Source organism: Aquila chrysaetos, chromosome 20 (assembly GCF_900496995.4).
Source record: "Aquila chrysaetos chrysaetos chromosome 20, bAquChr1.4, whole genome shotgun sequence".
NCBI lineage: Eukaryota > Metazoa > Chordata > Aves > Accipitriformes > Accipitridae > Aquila > Aquila chrysaetos.
Window position 1 is genome coordinate 2,702,425 of NC_044023.1, and position 17,152 is coordinate 2,719,576.

A 17,152-nucleotide genomic window follows, 5' to 3' on the forward strand; every position below is an offset into this window, starting at 1 on the left:
TTAATAGCATATGTGAGTCTAATTACGACCAATGGAAACGCTACTCCTAGCAATGCCATTAGGGAGGACTGGGGTACGAGGAGAACCTTTATTTGGACTCTGACAGTAAGCATTTCACTGCAAAAGACAGGCATTTAACCTTTAAGGGTTTGAAATATTCTATAGCTAAAAAAACCTAGATTTTTTTCTAGACCTTTGATATGCTGAACATTTCTGTGCATTATTTCCCTTTTCTATAAATGAGGGGTGAATAATGAAAGTACAGTATAAACATTCTAATACTTCACATATGCAATCCACAAAACCTGCAGTTTAAGTAATTAGTGGTTAATTCTGTTGTCAATTAAATTCACTGCTGGATTTCCACGGACTTACTAAGTAGCAAATACAGCAAAACAGTCATAACATAAGAACATTACAGTACAACTTGCATAATTACTGAAGAAAATACAATTGAATCAGTTTTCTATTTCTATTGCTAGTGGCAAATATTACGTTCATGGAGCATTTGCAGATTCAGGATGATAAATGTAACTATTCTCTGATGATTTGTTTTAAAATCTCAAACACTTAAAGCACTGAAGTGTTTTCAGTAAGAGAAAGTGGTTAATCTGTAATGACTAGAAATTTTCACTGATACCAATGAAAGCGGGATTTAAATCATATCCCCTTGAACCATCATTGTGAGATAAGTGATATCAAAACAACTGTACTCACCACTGAAATGCAATTACTTTGGAGAAAGAAAGCAGCAGTTACATAGTGGTATGAAACAATCACAGAGAATACATTAAGATAGGAAACAAATAAAAGTTCAGTATCAAGCTGAAACTAATAAAGAACCAAGGCAAAAGCTTCCTATATTCCCAGATCCAAAAAGTTGCATTGTGCAAACAGACTTTGACCCTTAAATAGTTTCACTGCAGTGAACTAAATTATTAAATAAGGTTCTGCTTCAAGAAAACATCTCAAGATATTTCAAAGAATGTCCTATACAGGACAATGCATAAACTGAAAAGGCATCAATGTGAAAATATATTACGCGTTTAAATATTTTCCTAAAGACAGATGCTTTCTTGAATAATATACAAGCAGAGATTTGCAAGGGTGGGCATCTGAGACAAAATTTGGACACTGATAAGTTAAAATATCCAGGAAACGAAAGAACATGCATATTATTTTAGACAAACGGCCAGCCTCCTAACATGCAATAAGTAGCATCTGCACCTTTCCCATGCCTGAATGAGCATGTCCAATCTTCACAACAACAGGAAATGTTGGCATTGTTAGCTAAGGGGGGAAACAAAACAGACATATTAGAGATAGCAACCATGAGTTAAATGATTAAGCTATATCATTTATGAAAATTATTTAAGCATGACCATAATGCAGCCAAAGCTGTTCTTGCCATGTGGTTATTCAAACTGTTACTCATCTATGTAAGACTACATGTTCTGATGAATTACTGTGTATGTTTTCTGAGTGCTATGTTATTCCAAATACATACAAGTGGTGTACTTCTATCTTAATTTTTTCTATGTATTTCTTTTGACTTCACTTTTTAAACCGAATTTCTGCTATTTCGTATTTTATGTTTTGTTACTGTGTTTTCTGACCCGTAAACTCACACTCTCCAAGGTTATAATCATTAATGATGTCAAATCAATCACCTTTTTCCCCTAATTTCCATTATTTAGCAAGGCTGTAAATTCTTTTTGTGACCACTTATGAAAGCAATGATGTCTAATTCACCAAAAAAACTTTCTTTAAAGGCAGATGCTAGCTTCTGTTACAGAATATCTGAGTTCTCTAAGGAAGGCTCCAGCTTCTGCATAGAATGTAAGCAATAATTCAGCCATTGATTAGGAAATCAAATATACAAAGGCATATGAATATGCTTTATTCAATCAAACGATAATGGTTGTCTCTCAGAAAGTTCCGTGAATAACCAGTTTTACTTCCATCATTCATTTGAAGAAGTTTTAGATCTCCCAGTCATGGGTACAGCTGGTATTTCTTTGTCTTTTTCATCCACCTAAAATGTACATATATTGAACCTTTATCAACCAAGTGTAATTACAAATACTTAGTAGGACAGGATTGTAACTAGAAATAAAAAACTGAACACCCTCGATGTAATTAAACTGGGCAGCAGCAGGACAGTAAGTATTACGGGGTCTGAAACCTTCATTTAGTATCAAATTTTAACACAGTAAATACAATCAAAGGCAAAGCTGATGCTTTAGAAAATAAACTAAGAGTTTTTAGAGATTTTATGAGAAATTTGTTTTCCAAATACTTACAAAGGATTGTCAAGAGGTTAAATGGAGTTCACACTTATCTCACTGTGCTTTGTACAACATTGGACAGAAACACACAAACACAAACAGGTATTTGCATGGAAAATGTCATGGGATTGTAAATATTGACATTCAAATCAAGGCATAAAGATTAAAAAGCTCACTTGGCTTTTGGTAACATCCAGACCTATTTGTAGGGTTATAAAGCTAATTAAAATTCACAAACGCTTTTCCTATATTTTAAACATTTATTTTCAATATGATTTAAGGATGCTTGCTTTAAAAATACTTTAACTGAAAGGCGAATCTGCAAGAGAACAAGTGGGCATTCACTGCAAGGTACATATTTTATCCTACTTACCGTAGGATTCCCAGTACAATACATGAATGTCTTACTTTTCTTTTTTTTTTTTTTTTTAATGGACTTTCTCTGGCTTTCCTAAAATGCATACTGATGCAATACTGTTTTGTTCTGACTTTTTTAAAAAAACATATAAAGGATATCCAAGCAAACAAAACCAAGTTGCTTGTTTTTTGACAGAATCTCAGTTTCTGCTCTGCCTGATCAGAAGAAAAAAGGAGGAATCTTTGGATCTACTCTTTTAATACACCAGAGTTCTCAAAGCCTGATGAAACAACAGGGTCCTACAGTTGTCAGCTACGCAACACAGGCCATGGCGGTTTTTCACTGATTTCTGCATCAAACCCAAAGCTACGGCTAGTATGTCTTTTCAGGAGAAAACCAGATTTGAATTAAAGACTTGCAGTTATGAAAAATTTACTGTAATCCTAGTTAATTTATTCCATTATTTAAGTAAAGATGTTACATATGTATCTTCTCCTAGGGCATCCTCGAGATTTGAAATCAAGGTTTACTGCCACAGGCAAGCAGACCATTCTGAAAACCATCTCTTAGTGCTCTGTATTACATGTGTAACTGTAGCTGTCACATTTCAGTGCCTGAGTAAAGGTAACTTGTATTTTTTGCAGAAATTCTGGGTTCTTAGACTAACACTGTAGGAATCAATAACTATGAAAACTTCGAAAGTCTTTTATTTAACTCTCATTTAGGAATCATTTCAAGCATTGGTCTTTAAATCCAAAATACATTTAATTGATTTTTACAGATCTGTTTCAATCTAACCAATTTAAGTTAAGGCATGTAAGCATTAAAAAAAAAGCATTAGTTTCAAAATAGCCAAAAGCACTTGCAAAAGCATTATACAGTAAAGGTCACCTATACAGCAATTTAAAAATAAGGTTCTTGCTAAACTGTAGGAATGCAAGGTCCTGTGTAGTCAACATCTAGTCACTTATTTATTGCTTTCATATTTTAAAACTAGCCACTTTTTTTTCAGTTTTTTGGGGGAGAGGAAGAACAAATCATTGCCTGACTCAAGATTCACAAGGGCAGTACCACTTTTTTATGATTGAACTATAAACCACTGAACTGGGGTTTGTAATGGAAATGCTGGCAGACCTCTAACTATAGCAATACAAATGGCACTCCTGTAATTAAGAGGACCACGTATCTACCCATGATTCCAAAGCTGTGGAATCCTCTGTGGGCCGCAGGGACAAACACTAACTCAAAAAAACCAAAAAGAAAAAAAAAAGAAATTCTGCTTTCTCCCTCAGAAAAATGCACTAACATCATTTAAGGCAATAGAGTTCATTCTGCTCTGGAGTCCAATATCAAGATTTCATGTGGTTTACCACATCCCAGCACAGACAAAGAGAAGAGGTGGTAGCAGGGGAAAAAGGTGCTGAATGCTGCATTTCAAACATCAGAGAGAAAAAAACCCAGGTAGCATAGAAGGCAGACAAATATTAATTATCCCAGTGCTTCTCTTTGTATCTATCACTGTGACAGGCCCATAAATTCAGGGCTGATGAAGTTGTAGGTATTTGGGTTTTGAACAGTGTTTCCTTTATTCCTGCTCTTACTTTGATTGCCACAGTTCTCCCTTTATACATGAGGACCAGACCTGTGCCATCCTGCAGTCACCTCCCTAACACTAACTGGTTTCCAGTTGTGCATGCTATTGTTCTGTCAAGCAACAACAAGGCCTGAAATTTCTTACTGAAATTATAGAAAACTTGATCTGAGTCCTTTCCTCTTCCTAATCTGCTCTTTTATGTTAATTTCTGTCTTAACAGAACAGGCAGTCTCAAGACTTTTTATACATTTGGGTAAACATTATGTACCATACAACTGTGACAGTAACAGTGAAAACTTACCAGCTCCATGGGTTTCCTCTTAATCTATGTTATAGTTACTTGTTAGAGAGAGACCTTGAAAGAAGAGCTAGCATGTATCAATGGATCCACTTCAAATAGAGCTGATTCTAATAGGACTCATTGCATGTTTTCTTTGAAATGTATTGCTGAGGGGGAAAGGCCATTTTACAAAAATATAGCTTATTTTTCAAAGGTTTTCTTAAGTTCAGAAAAGTATAAATTCTACTGTGACAATTAAAAACTGAGGGAAAATAATCAGAAAAGACCAACAACAGAAATTACACTAAGAAATTTGGCAAGTTCGTATGTATGAGAGATGGAAATGGACTACGCTGTATGAACACTTGCACATACATATAATATACACAAAATCCATCTGAATGTTTTAAAAAAATTAGAACAAACAGGACTTCTATTATAACATATATAACAATGCAATAAACTATCATTATTAATTGCAGAGAAAACAAAATACACGTCAAGCATGCAACACAATTTTCCATAGTTATATATGAATATGATTGGATTGGCAATAAATATTAGTAGCAACTGGAAAAACTGTCATGGCTTTTTGTAGGAACCCATATAAAAACCAGTTGAGATACATTACTGATATTTGCTAATATGATATCATTAATCAAAATAACTTTACCGTGTATTAAAATGTTCTATCAGCTCCTAAAAATTACAAAGACGGATTGAGTCTAAACACTTTAATTTCTGTGGTTTTAACTTCTTACACTGTTATTTCAAATAAATGTGAAGTCTCATTTCAACAGAACCTTAACAGAGTAAGTTGCATGGCTCACTTCCATGACTAGGACTAGGACTAGTAGTAGGTACTACCTGAAGACATGTTCCCTAAGAGAGCAAAAAGTAGATTACACTTTGCAGATAGAAGGCAGTAGTAAAAGGTCTTTCGAAGAAGAATCATTTTAAAATCTGGATAACAGAAGTTGATTCCTAAGTTTCAAACTGAGAAATATTTAGCATGGAAGTTGCGTTACTGAAATGACATGTTTTAATGGTTTCTGTCATATACCAATAGCGTGAATTAAATTTACATACTTAACGACCAGAAAAATCTAATGGCTGTTACCACAAGACACCTACAAACTGGGAGGTCGCTCATGTCGACACGAGTCTTTATGAGTATAGCAGTAATACTTTAAAACCTCTCGGCAGACCGGGCACTTGTCTAAGTGTTAGAAGCCTAACCTTGTCTTGGTTAACTGCACTGTGGAAGGGTTCAAGGACAGAGGAGAACAAGGGATTAAATCTGTAATGGAAATACAACAGTATATATGGGTTTAAAATGTGACTGTAATATCCTGTCTGAAAAATCTTCATGGTTTTTAATAACATGTCTATCTTTTCCCTATCCAAATAACTATATATTAGTATTTTTCATTCATGAGCTCATTTGCATGCCACTTAACTCTTTACTGTCACTTTATTTTACATAACCACCATTTATTTTATTATTTTCAAGGCAGTCCAGCTGAAAATAATTCTTTTAATGGTGTTGAATGAATGTCACTAAAATTGATTCTGTAACAGGCCTAATATGTTTTTTACATGAACACATTTGAAGCTAATTGGTGTAGTCCTCACAGGAGTGATTTTTTTTAAAATGAGTGGATTTGATTTTTCAGCCATATACTTGCAATGGGACTACAGCAGCTGACAAACCGGCTCAAACTTGAGCTTCACTGATAGAGCTTCTAAATGCCGTGACAGCTGGACTCCACCATCTCCTTAGGTAAACTGGAGGCCAAGGTACAAGACTCATATGTTCAAACCACTTGCAGCAGCAACTTTAATACTCTTTAATTGTTTTAAATTACTGATAATAATACAGACAGCAACCCCTCAACACCTCTCATGTTTGCAGATTCGCCATTCATTTTTCAATGGATCTATTCATATTAGTCAGATAAGAGCAAAGACAGTACAGTAGGAACCCTTGACACACATTATTTCTCCAGTTTTCCATTTGCTCTTTTTGTTTTCCATACTACTGACAGGCAACTAGCAAAGTAATTATAGTTGCAATGAAACTATTTAGATTTATGAATAGACAAAGACTATCCCAAACAGGAGATATACTGATGGAGTTACTAAATGCAGGAAGAAATTTGACCCAATATTCTGAAGTTGCGAATTAAGGCAAGTGTGCATTCACAGCAAATTATTTTGAAATATATCACAGAAGCATGTTTCTCATGTCATTAAGTCTCTCAGAATCAGGTCATGACATCTGTTGGGTTAGCTAGCGTGGAAACACAAAGCTTTTTGAAACTGCTGGTGTTGGGACCAAGAAGCTATCAAATCATCCTCATTAAGGCTTGAAATGCTTTGGATTTTTACTCTTCTGTTGATTTAAGTTATTACATCAAACGTTCCTTTTCCATGTTGGTAGGATGACTTGCAAATTGGATTCAAACACAAATTCTGTTAAAAGATTCATTAGTTACTGGTCAGAACTTATTTTAAATGCCTGAAATCTGCAAAGTAATACTCTCCTGCTCTTCTGAAATGTTAAGATATTTTCAATATGTTGTTTTCATAAAAGATTTAGGTCTGGCCTATCTTCTGTTCCGATCCCACGTATTAATAATTACACTGAATGAACAGAGAAATGCATAAAATTCAATCAATTTCAGAAAACACTGCAATTACTAGTCTTTGCTTTTGCTGGAAGATAAGAAAAATTTGCCAAATTAAACTGGTTAAAAAAGACACTGATCAAATGATATAGGTGCTCAGAAAGAGCTTTTTTTCTGTAGAAAGAAGCATTTTAGCTTGATATACTTATACAATACCTACAGGCACTATTATCATCTTCTATAATCTGAAGTGAAGGTTATTTAGTTAACCAGTAGATAGCTATATAGTTAACCAGCACAATCTTAATCTGTGTTATTGTTTGTATTTTTCTATATGTAATGGAAATAATACCTATCCTTTCCTATTTCAGAAATATTCTGGAGTTTGTAAGTCTGGTTTACTAGAGTGTCATCCTGCAATTTCTTCACCGTAAGTCTATTGACTGAAAATAAATCTCTAAAATTTAAGCTTCATACACTAAGGTGCTCAAAGGTTTATAAGTTCTTCTGCAATTTAAGTATTTTTGAACAATGCTTAGAGTTACATAATATAAGCTGTTTTATTTCCAAGAGATATAATTTGAATTCTTGTAAATTTACTTTGAATCCTTCTAAGTAAGATATAATGTAAAATATAATCAAAGCTCTACATAAAAATAGGCAAAGATCATCTGCTAAAAAAAAAAAAAAAAAGAAAAAGAAAGCCCTCTGCTGGCAACAATACAGAAAACACAGTTTTTTGAAGTTGGTATTCACCCTGGCTTTAATGTCCTCATGGTTGAGTTGACTAGAAAAGCCACAACAGGAAAAAAAAAGGGGGAGGGGGCGGGACGACTCACGACAAAAAAACCCCGATGTTGCACAAACATGACTTACCTCAAGTTCAGTGTTTAAATATTTATCTTTCCAATAATCCTCAAGCAAAGTTCATTTAACCACTCTAGTTCCACATAATTTATTTGTGGAATATGCATCAGACTAAATCTAATTTTGCTCTGCTTACTTTGGAGAAAGGAAATAAAAAGTGAAATAATGAACGTGGTCTTTTATTCATTTTTTTCTTTCCCAGAAACGGGCAGGAAGAGCCCTAAATCAATAAACAAGCAGAAGACGGACTTTCTCTGGTCCATTTGGTTTGAAGAAAACACAATCTCAAGATAAAGTCAGGGCTCTGCCGTGCAGAAGCTCTCCACCACCAGCAGGGGTAGCCCAATATATTCCTCTCTTCATTAAGAGAAGCAGAAACATCATGCTTAAACAGCTGGTATTCACAACAAACACAAACCACAATTTGGAGATGTCGAGCCAGATTTTCCGCTGCCTTGTACCTTGACAGAAAAAAGTAGGTGTAAAATTCTAGCTGTATGGAGCAACGTTTTATACCCCCTTTACACAAGCAGCAAGCCAAAGGAGAATCTGATATGCTTTGTATTACCTTTTTAGAAATAGGAGCATTAAAGAAATCTAAAAGCTCAAGTGGATAAAAAGAGTAGAGCTTTAATCTGATTAGTGTGCCAGGTAACCAAAGAGAGGCAAATGCACCTTAATTGTGATTTCTTTATTCAAAACAGAGGGTTAAAATGGCTTACAAACTAAGTAAATGCAATATAGATTGGTGCCAGGGAAATGCTGGGCCACCTCAATTCCCGCTGAAATTAATGGGAGCTGATGCAAAATTGGGTATTCTGGGCAGCCCTTGTACACAGTGCCTTCAGTTGCCATTAACACCACCTCATAAGACTGGATCTTAAGAAACCAATTGTCTTGGTACTCACTGAAATCATTATCTTAGTGTATAAAGTGACACGATCAAGTAAATCTGAACCAGGAAATCAATCTAAAATACCTCTGTCCCACAACTATTCTTCAATTAAATAAGAATAATTATCTAAATCAACACAGAAGTGATCTGATGGTAGAAAAATCTATTTTCAATACCTGTACAGCATGAAAACAGAAATTGTCATTAACAAGAAAAACATTAAGTATAATGGCAGTGAATCTAAAAGAGCAGTTCCCACAGATCTCTAGTAGAAATTCTGGAGAAGACAAAATCTTTGCAAAGACAAATTATATTTTCATTCTGGCATGTCAGTGTTTCATTCAATTCCTATCATTCTACCAACTATTTAGCAAACTGCTGCCTCTAAAATCAAGTCACGTTTTGCCACCCAAATTGCTGTGACTATAAACTGTATGGTGTTTTTTTTTCCTGTAGTATTTCGGAAGTGACAGCTATAAATACGCTCCCTTTTGAAGCAGGCTGTAGTAAATATGGCGGCACTGGAATTTAAAATCCATGAAAGCTCATCTGTTTTGTGAAATACTATTCTAATTTTGAATTTTCTACATGATTGTACAGTTTTTGTACAGGATGTGTACTGTGACTATGTCAGGTAAACTGAAAGTAGTTTTTAGGAAAAAGAAATGCAATGCCCAATGAGAACTAGGGAGAAAAGAACTCATCAAGAAGGCAACAGATAAACTATTACTGTGGAGAATCCTGCCTGCTATTATGCTAAAATAAGATTCATTTACCACAATGGAGAGATAGTAAGATTGATACAGATAAAAAATTATACTCTGTAGACTGCCAGAAGCTAAGGTACAAGGCAGGCAGTCCAACCAAAAGACACTGTGTAGATTCAAACTGCTTGACAGCTGGAAGGGACAGCAAGGTGTCTGTTGCATATCCCACTATAATTAAAAAGCCTTTGAAAAAGCTGTATGGACAATCCCTGTGCAACACAGTTCAGCGCTCCTTGACATAACTCAAAGCATCAAACTCAAGCCTGCCAGAGAAATGCTCGTGACCAGTACCCAGGAATCTATAAACTGAATGCACAGTGCTGCCTCTTCTGAAAAATGAAACGCAGAGGGGAGACAGCAGCGCTAGGAGATAACGTGGCAGTAGAGGTCAGACAAAGGCAGTGCTCTCGGTGGATTATCCTGCAGACCTGCGATGCTGCAAAAGGCTGACGGGTGAGAGGGGAGAGCAGATACAGTGAGGAAGGGTGGGAGAGAAGCATGGAGCAGAGGGGACCTGGCAGCGCTGCCTTCCCCATGGCAGCTGTAAGGGTGATGCACCTTACTCATCATCTTTTGCCCCCGGTAACTCCCAGGGAAGAGATGAAAGTATCATAAAGTCAGTATGAGTTTGCTCTGGAGTTCAGGGGAAGCAGTAGTTCACTCCATAGGATTCTGCATGTATGGCATCCCACAGAAGGAGAGCTAGTGTTTTTAATACTGGTCTCTGGGGGCTGTTAGAAGAGAAAGAAACAATTAATGACCAGAATGCTGTTGATAGACGCTAATGCTTTGTAGTAAAAAATTAACAAGGATCATGACAACCCACAGTACAAAAAGCCCCTCCAGAATTAGAAGTCCTGTACAGAATTGGAATTCCCATTGAGAAGAGATGAACCCGATCATAAACTTGACTGTAGTCAGGTTTCCTGCCTTGTTTTGATATTGTACACATCAGCAAATACAGTGGATTATCCCCAATCCTCTATTATTTTCTTGCGTTTTACTAGAAATCAGAAATTAGTTGTTGAACACTAGACTTAGTTAGCTAGACAGAAATGAGAAAGTGCCAAGTGTTTTTTCTACTGTGGCAATAATGAATTGAAGGAATCAGTGACTATCCCTTGATAAATGAACTTTTCTGTTTCTTATTAGCAAGCGTTAGCTGTATCAGAATATAACCAGGGAGTGGGTACTATTTCATCCTGCTACCCTTCACTAGTGTTATGACATAATTTGCTATGATATCATGGCTTACTTATCAAACTAAAGGAAAACTGGCATCATAACATACAGCATAGTGAAAGAAGCCCTGTACTGTTAGTCCATTTATACAAATAGTAAAAAGACTGTTTCTTTTGTTCAGTCTGCTTATATTTCTAAAACGTTGGCTATAATTTCTCTACTGTTATTTAGGATATAAGATTATTTTGCTTAAAAGTTAGCCAAGGAATATTTCTACGTCTGTTGGGAATAATCTTTCTATTTTACAAGGTCAAGATCTAACTGTAATACAGAATGGGTGCTGAGCATAGGGTTTCTTTTGAACTCTCTAAAAGTAATTTTCCTAATACAATGAAAAATACTAACAATATACAATACAAAGAAGGACAAGGCAGCTTCAAGCTAAAACCTAATGCTTTCTGATACTCTTCAGCAGTCACAGGTACTCAAACACTGTACTGGTATCGGGAGAAGCTACAGGTAATATTTGTCTCCTCTGACAAACAGACTAAAAATGCATTTTTCTTGCGTTCGTGAGAGCATGTTCCTGAGTATAGAGATTTCCAGACTTACTAACATCCCTTTCAAGTGCTATGATGTAAATATGTCTTTGTCTAAACTCTGATAGTAATTTGACAAAACTTACTGTTTCAGAATGAAGATTTATCAGAAAACAGAAGTTCTGGTGAGGTTTCAAAAATTGTTGGTCTTCTACATTTTAATGATAAGATCGTATCAATGTTGTCGTGAAGAAATGAAAGATACACCTACCAAAGAACTGCTCATTAGACGTGTGTGGGAAGCAGAATGGACAGTTTCAAGTCCCGGCTTCGAATGAGTAAGTCCATGTACCCTAGGACTGACCGGTGTACATATCTGCCTTTCCCGCTGTTGTTGTGACCAGTTGTTTCATGCTGGGGCTGAGAAACCTTCTAGCCACAAGTTTCACTAAAATCCGTATTACAACTGAAAGGTCTTGTTGCTTACAGCATGTTCCAAGCCTATCCTTTCCAATGCTGACTGGGTCTAGCGAGACCTACGGGGAATGTGTTTCTTGAGTATAAACCTCTCTCGTGGCCATTTGCCTCTCTTGAGTGTAATCATGCTTTAAATATTCCACCTATGTACAGATGGCTTTGAAGGACTCCTAAAAATGCAACTGGATTACTTCAAGGGTAGCTGCAGGCAATACTATGCAAGATCATAATTAAAATGTGTTTTTATGGCACTTGCACAGTTATCATATGCGATTTAGTTTTAGCATTTTTACATTTCTACACATTCAGTTGAATGTATTTAATTCTCAACTATGTCTACAAGATAGATGTGAATTCATTTCTAAATTGTCAAAAAATTATTTTTAAATTTTGTTAGGAGCATAATACTTTTAGTTTGATTGCACAATTAGTTTAATTGTACTAGATATAAAAGTCTTTAGAACATGAAGAGCATAGTAGTTTGATGTGCTATTCTGGACAATCTTAGGCAAAACGTGCCTTAGTTAACGTCGAATAGGTAGACCTGCATGCTCGATGCTAAAGAAGACAGTGTGCCCAGCATATTTCTTTATTATTTGAATTTTACTGAAACAGTAAACAAATTGGTCTATTTAGATCATCTGTAGCAGCAGCCATGTGATGTCATCTGGAAACCAATCAATGGCTCTCAATTAATTCCTTCTTCACTTTCCAGTCCTACTGCCCTAAGTGAGACTTGAAAATCAATAGTCCTAGAACTACTGCCCACAGAGGCCATTAAAATACCTGCTTGGGTTTGGGTTTGGGTTTTTTTTTTTTTTTGTGGCCTTCTTGTAGCTTGAACTTCCTGTGTAAGATTTCAGCCTCATATCTTTTTTATCTTTTCACTCACATGAAAAGCTTCCTGAAAGAAGCGAGTTTCCTGCAGGTAAGAATGGAGATGTTAATAGGTCTAAATTATTTTCAGGTGTTAGTCCTGGACTTGGATCCAACCTTATGATTTGAAGCCAAAACTTCAGACTGGAAAAATAAAAATCAAAGTATGGCTGCTTGAACTAAATCAGGACATAGTGTACAACATTCTTGGCTCAGTTTTGAATGTGGATCTAAAAATCTAAAAATTAAACCCAATTCTAATAATTCTGAATATTTGTGTATTTTTTTTTTAACAGATGGAGTGTGTTTCTGGGGGGGGGGGGGGGAAAAAAAAAGGAGAATCAGAGCACTAATAGTTGTAAAACTGACCTCTTACTGTTCAAAAATAAAATAAATCTGCTGCTGTGAAACATGTACACATCTATATAAAGATAACAATCTACTTTGTGTACACCTAAATCTCAGCCCCAACTAAATACATTTTCATGAGTCTGGATTTGAAATGGTTCAAATTATGTTAATGAATTTTCAATTCCTAAGCTTGATTTGTGAAGTGACAAAACATGCAATCCTTTAAGCAGTTCTGTCCTGCATGTCTATCCATAGATGTGTTTTATCACCCCCTATGAAACCTGATGTTGCTCCCTCGTGAAAAAACTTCTTTATAAAAGAGGGTGTATATGTTACACATATCCAGATTGCTACAGCAACAAATTATCTGAAGTTGAAAAAGATTTCCGAACTCTTATATTTATGTCTGTGTTCCATGTATAACATGAGCCAGATAATACAGATACAGATGTGTGTTGATTAGGACTTACATTAATAAGGTATGCAGAGAAAGAGCTGTGCCTCCAACATACACCATTGGTATATTTTTCCTTGTTATTTTAAATTAAATCAGTGATGAAATAATTTTTTAAAATGCCTTTTATTGCAGCTTTTATTTTTAATTCATTATTCCTTGTAACTACCAATTGTTCAAGGCTCACAAATAGAGCATTGAAAGATTTTCTTTTCATGAATGAAGTTCTGTCCAGCCTGCAAACAGGGACGTCATTTCAAGAAAATGCACAGAAGTGCAGGGGAAGATCAGGGACTGCAAATGAAAACAGAGCTTAAAAAAGGACAGCTTTGTTTACTTGACCAAAATAGAGAAGGTAGCAGAACTAGTTTTTACATTCAAACTGGAAGGAAATTTACTAGAAAAAGGTAAAATCTTTCTTCTGCTGAAGATCATAAAATCAGCTTCAGATACTTGTAAAAGATGTTTTTGTAAAGGCTTTTGATTATTAATAGTTCTACTGACTCATAAGAGCAACAGAGCAATGCTTCCTAAGGTAACCTCTCCTCTGGTACAATAACTTTCACCAATGATGTGCTTTTTCCTTAAAGGAAGGCGGAGTTAGGAGTTAGTGTCAGGGCCATAAATAAGAGGGTCCTATGTCAGGGAAATTAGAAGTCAGTTAACATAAGCGTATACTCAGAGTGAGCATTAGAGGGCTTTCCTAAACCATCCAAGTCGCTTGAAATTGAACTGCATGCGGAAGAAATCAGATAGCTATTAGGAAGTTTAGATATAAAACCAACAGTAAGAAAGCATTTGCTCTTGGCTGACCGATTAGCTGTGCTTAAGGCAACATGACTCCTGTACCGAGTACCTTGCTGTTTTCAGTGCTTCTACTTCTGACCCACAGAATTCAGGAGCTGGTGGAGGCGTGCAGCTGTGCCCCCGCTCATCCGCAGCAGCTCATCTGCGACTCGGCTTTAGGTGAGTCAGAACAGCTACGTGCTTTTAACTCGGGCGGTGGGAAATCAAATGGAGCTACTCTGACTGCTGTGAATTTTTTTTCGTACAGCTGGAGAGGAATATGTTTAACCAGGTGGCTTAGTCTCTCGAAGGATTTTAAACCAAAATGACTACAGAGATCCCTTTTAAAGAGAGAGCTATGGGGGGGAAAAAAATGGTAGTAGCTGTTCTGCTTTTCTTGTTTTTCCAGAACATTTTGTGGTTACAAATTGTTGAAATTGCTGTATTATTTAGTGGCTTGCTTTTTTTTTTTTTAAAATAGGAACAGCTTCTATATGAGGTCCTGACTTAGAGTAAGCAGGGGAGAATACCTTAACTTTCAAACAGCTACTGTTAACAGTATCTGTAATAAAATATTCTATCTAAATATATCTGCTATGTGTAAACTATGCATAAAGATATTTTTTATAGCACTTTGGGGGAAAAAAAAGAAACAACACCCCCAAAATAAAAGTCCCTAGTGATAACATGTTGAAACTCTTGATCTTTGTTCTGCTATACTACAATTTCTTTAATTGGTTGTTGGTTTTTTTTGTCATTTTCAAAAAATACTTGAACAGGCAACTGATAGGCCCTTTATATTCTGCAGATGAACTTCTGTACAAATATAACTTTCCAGTCTTTAGGATAATTGTGTTTCATGATATTCAATCAGCACTGCCATTGTCAAACAACTTATAGAAAGAAACTAAAGATCGCAAAATTAGACTGCATGGGGATAAGAAAATGTGACATTTTGCAGTCTTTTGATTTCATTAGCTCAAGCTAAGGCTGGTTAGCTTCCATCTAGTGTGAACAGTAAATGTAGAACATGAGTTTCCAAAGTGTCACAAAATTAGCATCTCTATGGGGCAGGCAATACCTTCTGCATACTGATTAATTGCTTTTATACCCTGACAGAAAATCTTTGTAGCCATGACAAACTCTAAGCTCTGTTTGTGGCCATCAGTTAAATTGTTTTTTAATCTGCTTATGTTAAGCAATCTTTTTCATTAAGTTACCCACACTAGGCATTACAAACTTGGGGTTGCTTAAGGTGTGAAAGAAAATAGCTGTGCTACCAGGAGTTTAATTACATATGTATACATTTAACTGTATTAGTCTGCTGCATTCCTATACATAAGAAAGTGACAGCTTTTGAACAGACTTCATGTAGAGATTTTCCTAAATAAACAATTTCACAGTATAGAGGAAACTCAAAATACTCATTATGAGCCATCTTGCTTAGGGAAGCCATACTGGCCATTCTTATGATATATATTAAGATTTATTCCATTCTTAGATACATTTCACAAATGGCAGCTTTATGCTACTTTTTATTTGTATTTAAATACGGAAGATTGTAAAATAAAACTACTTTATATTTGGACTTGATGCTCAAGCTCTCACTTCTATAAATATTCCTATTTAAGTAAACTGCACCTTTTGGCTAGGGAACGTTTCTATCAAGGATCCCTTTGTTTAATCTTTATCATTTAAAAACAGCATTTCTATATATTCTAAAATGATAGGAGGATGTAGATATTCCTTCACATAAATATGTTATACATACTTTTATATACACTTTAGCATACAGGTATCCATAAAACCTGCTCTAAGCATTTATGGATTAATTACCTCATTTGCTTTGGCCACAATATCTTGCATAAGCAGAGCAAAATTACTTTGAAGGAGCTGGAGAAGACCAGTGGAGTTGTCTGCCCTGTCTAAGAGAAAACTCCACTAAGCACTTTGGCAAAGCCAGCTCCTCCATCCCCGACGCCAGAAGTCTGGTTTTCTGTCCAGCCGGGAAGGCTGTGGGCTGGGGCTGCCCTGGGGAGGGGGCAGCAGGAGGCTGGCGCCCGGGACGCAGCACCATCCCCGGGAACGAGGGCTGTGCCTCCACAGCTCTGCTTTGTGTTAAGCAAGGCGGGTTGGAAGCCGCACCTGCGTCCTGAGGGCCACCTGGTTCTTAGGAGGGATTGTAAAACCCAGGCCTTGCTAGTAAGTATCCCCTGCGGTAGCACACCTCAAACTTCTGTTAACATCACCATACCTAAAGATTATTATTTTTTCCTAAGATTTAAGAAGATTAAAGATTAGATTGAAGACCTGTACTTCGATTTCAACATTTTCATACTTCCAAAATATTGATAAAGAAAGAAAGGGACAGCTCTTCAGCTACCAAAACCTATGGGAGTTGAATGCTAATCCAGCAATTTGCTGAGACTATTCAATTTTTTTCCGTTATTTTTAAGTTCATCCATCTATGTACCCACAAACACATTCAAGTATTTCCTTGAAGAATAAAACCCTAGCACATCTTATTAAAAAAAAGAAACCACGCCATGCCTCTGGATTCCACAGTAAAGTAAAAACTGAGACTAAGTCTCAGTCTTGCTCATAGAGCTACCGACCATTATATGTACTTCAGTTACTCCATTATTTCTCAACTTCACTATATATCTGTAACATCTTAAATTTCCTTTAGGATCACTTGTGATTTGGGTGGAGTGAAAACGGAGGTGGAGGGGGCTGAGTCAATAGACGTTACTTGAGCCGCTAACTGAACGTGTGAAGCCACTCAGAAACCTTAGCATTTATATGGGA

At 36.1% G+C, this 17,152-nt stretch overlaps 2 protein-coding genes across 2 annotated transcripts in view; one reads left to right on the top strand and one right to left on the bottom strand.

Annotated features, from left to right (window-relative positions):
- Positions 1–17,152, bottom strand: part of SYN2 (synapsin II) — a 193,194-nt gene that overhangs the window by 48,943 nt on the left and 127,099 nt on the right. The window contains exon 6 of the mRNA XM_029996104.2: positions 1,228–1,290. Within this exon, the coding sequence (XP_029851964.1) occupies positions 1,228–1,290 (63 nt within the window). The remainder of the gene's footprint in view (positions 1–1,227; positions 1,291–17,152) is intronic.
- TIMP4 (TIMP metallopeptidase inhibitor 4) overlaps positions 14,166–17,152 on the top strand; it is a 30,116-nt gene continuing 27,129 nt past the window's right edge. Inside the window, exon 1 of the mRNA XM_029996123.2 lies at positions 14,166–14,524. Within this exon, the coding sequence (XP_029851983.1) occupies positions 14,395–14,524 (130 nt within the window). The 5' untranslated portion in view covers positions 14,166–14,394. The remainder of the gene's footprint in view (positions 14,525–17,152) is intronic.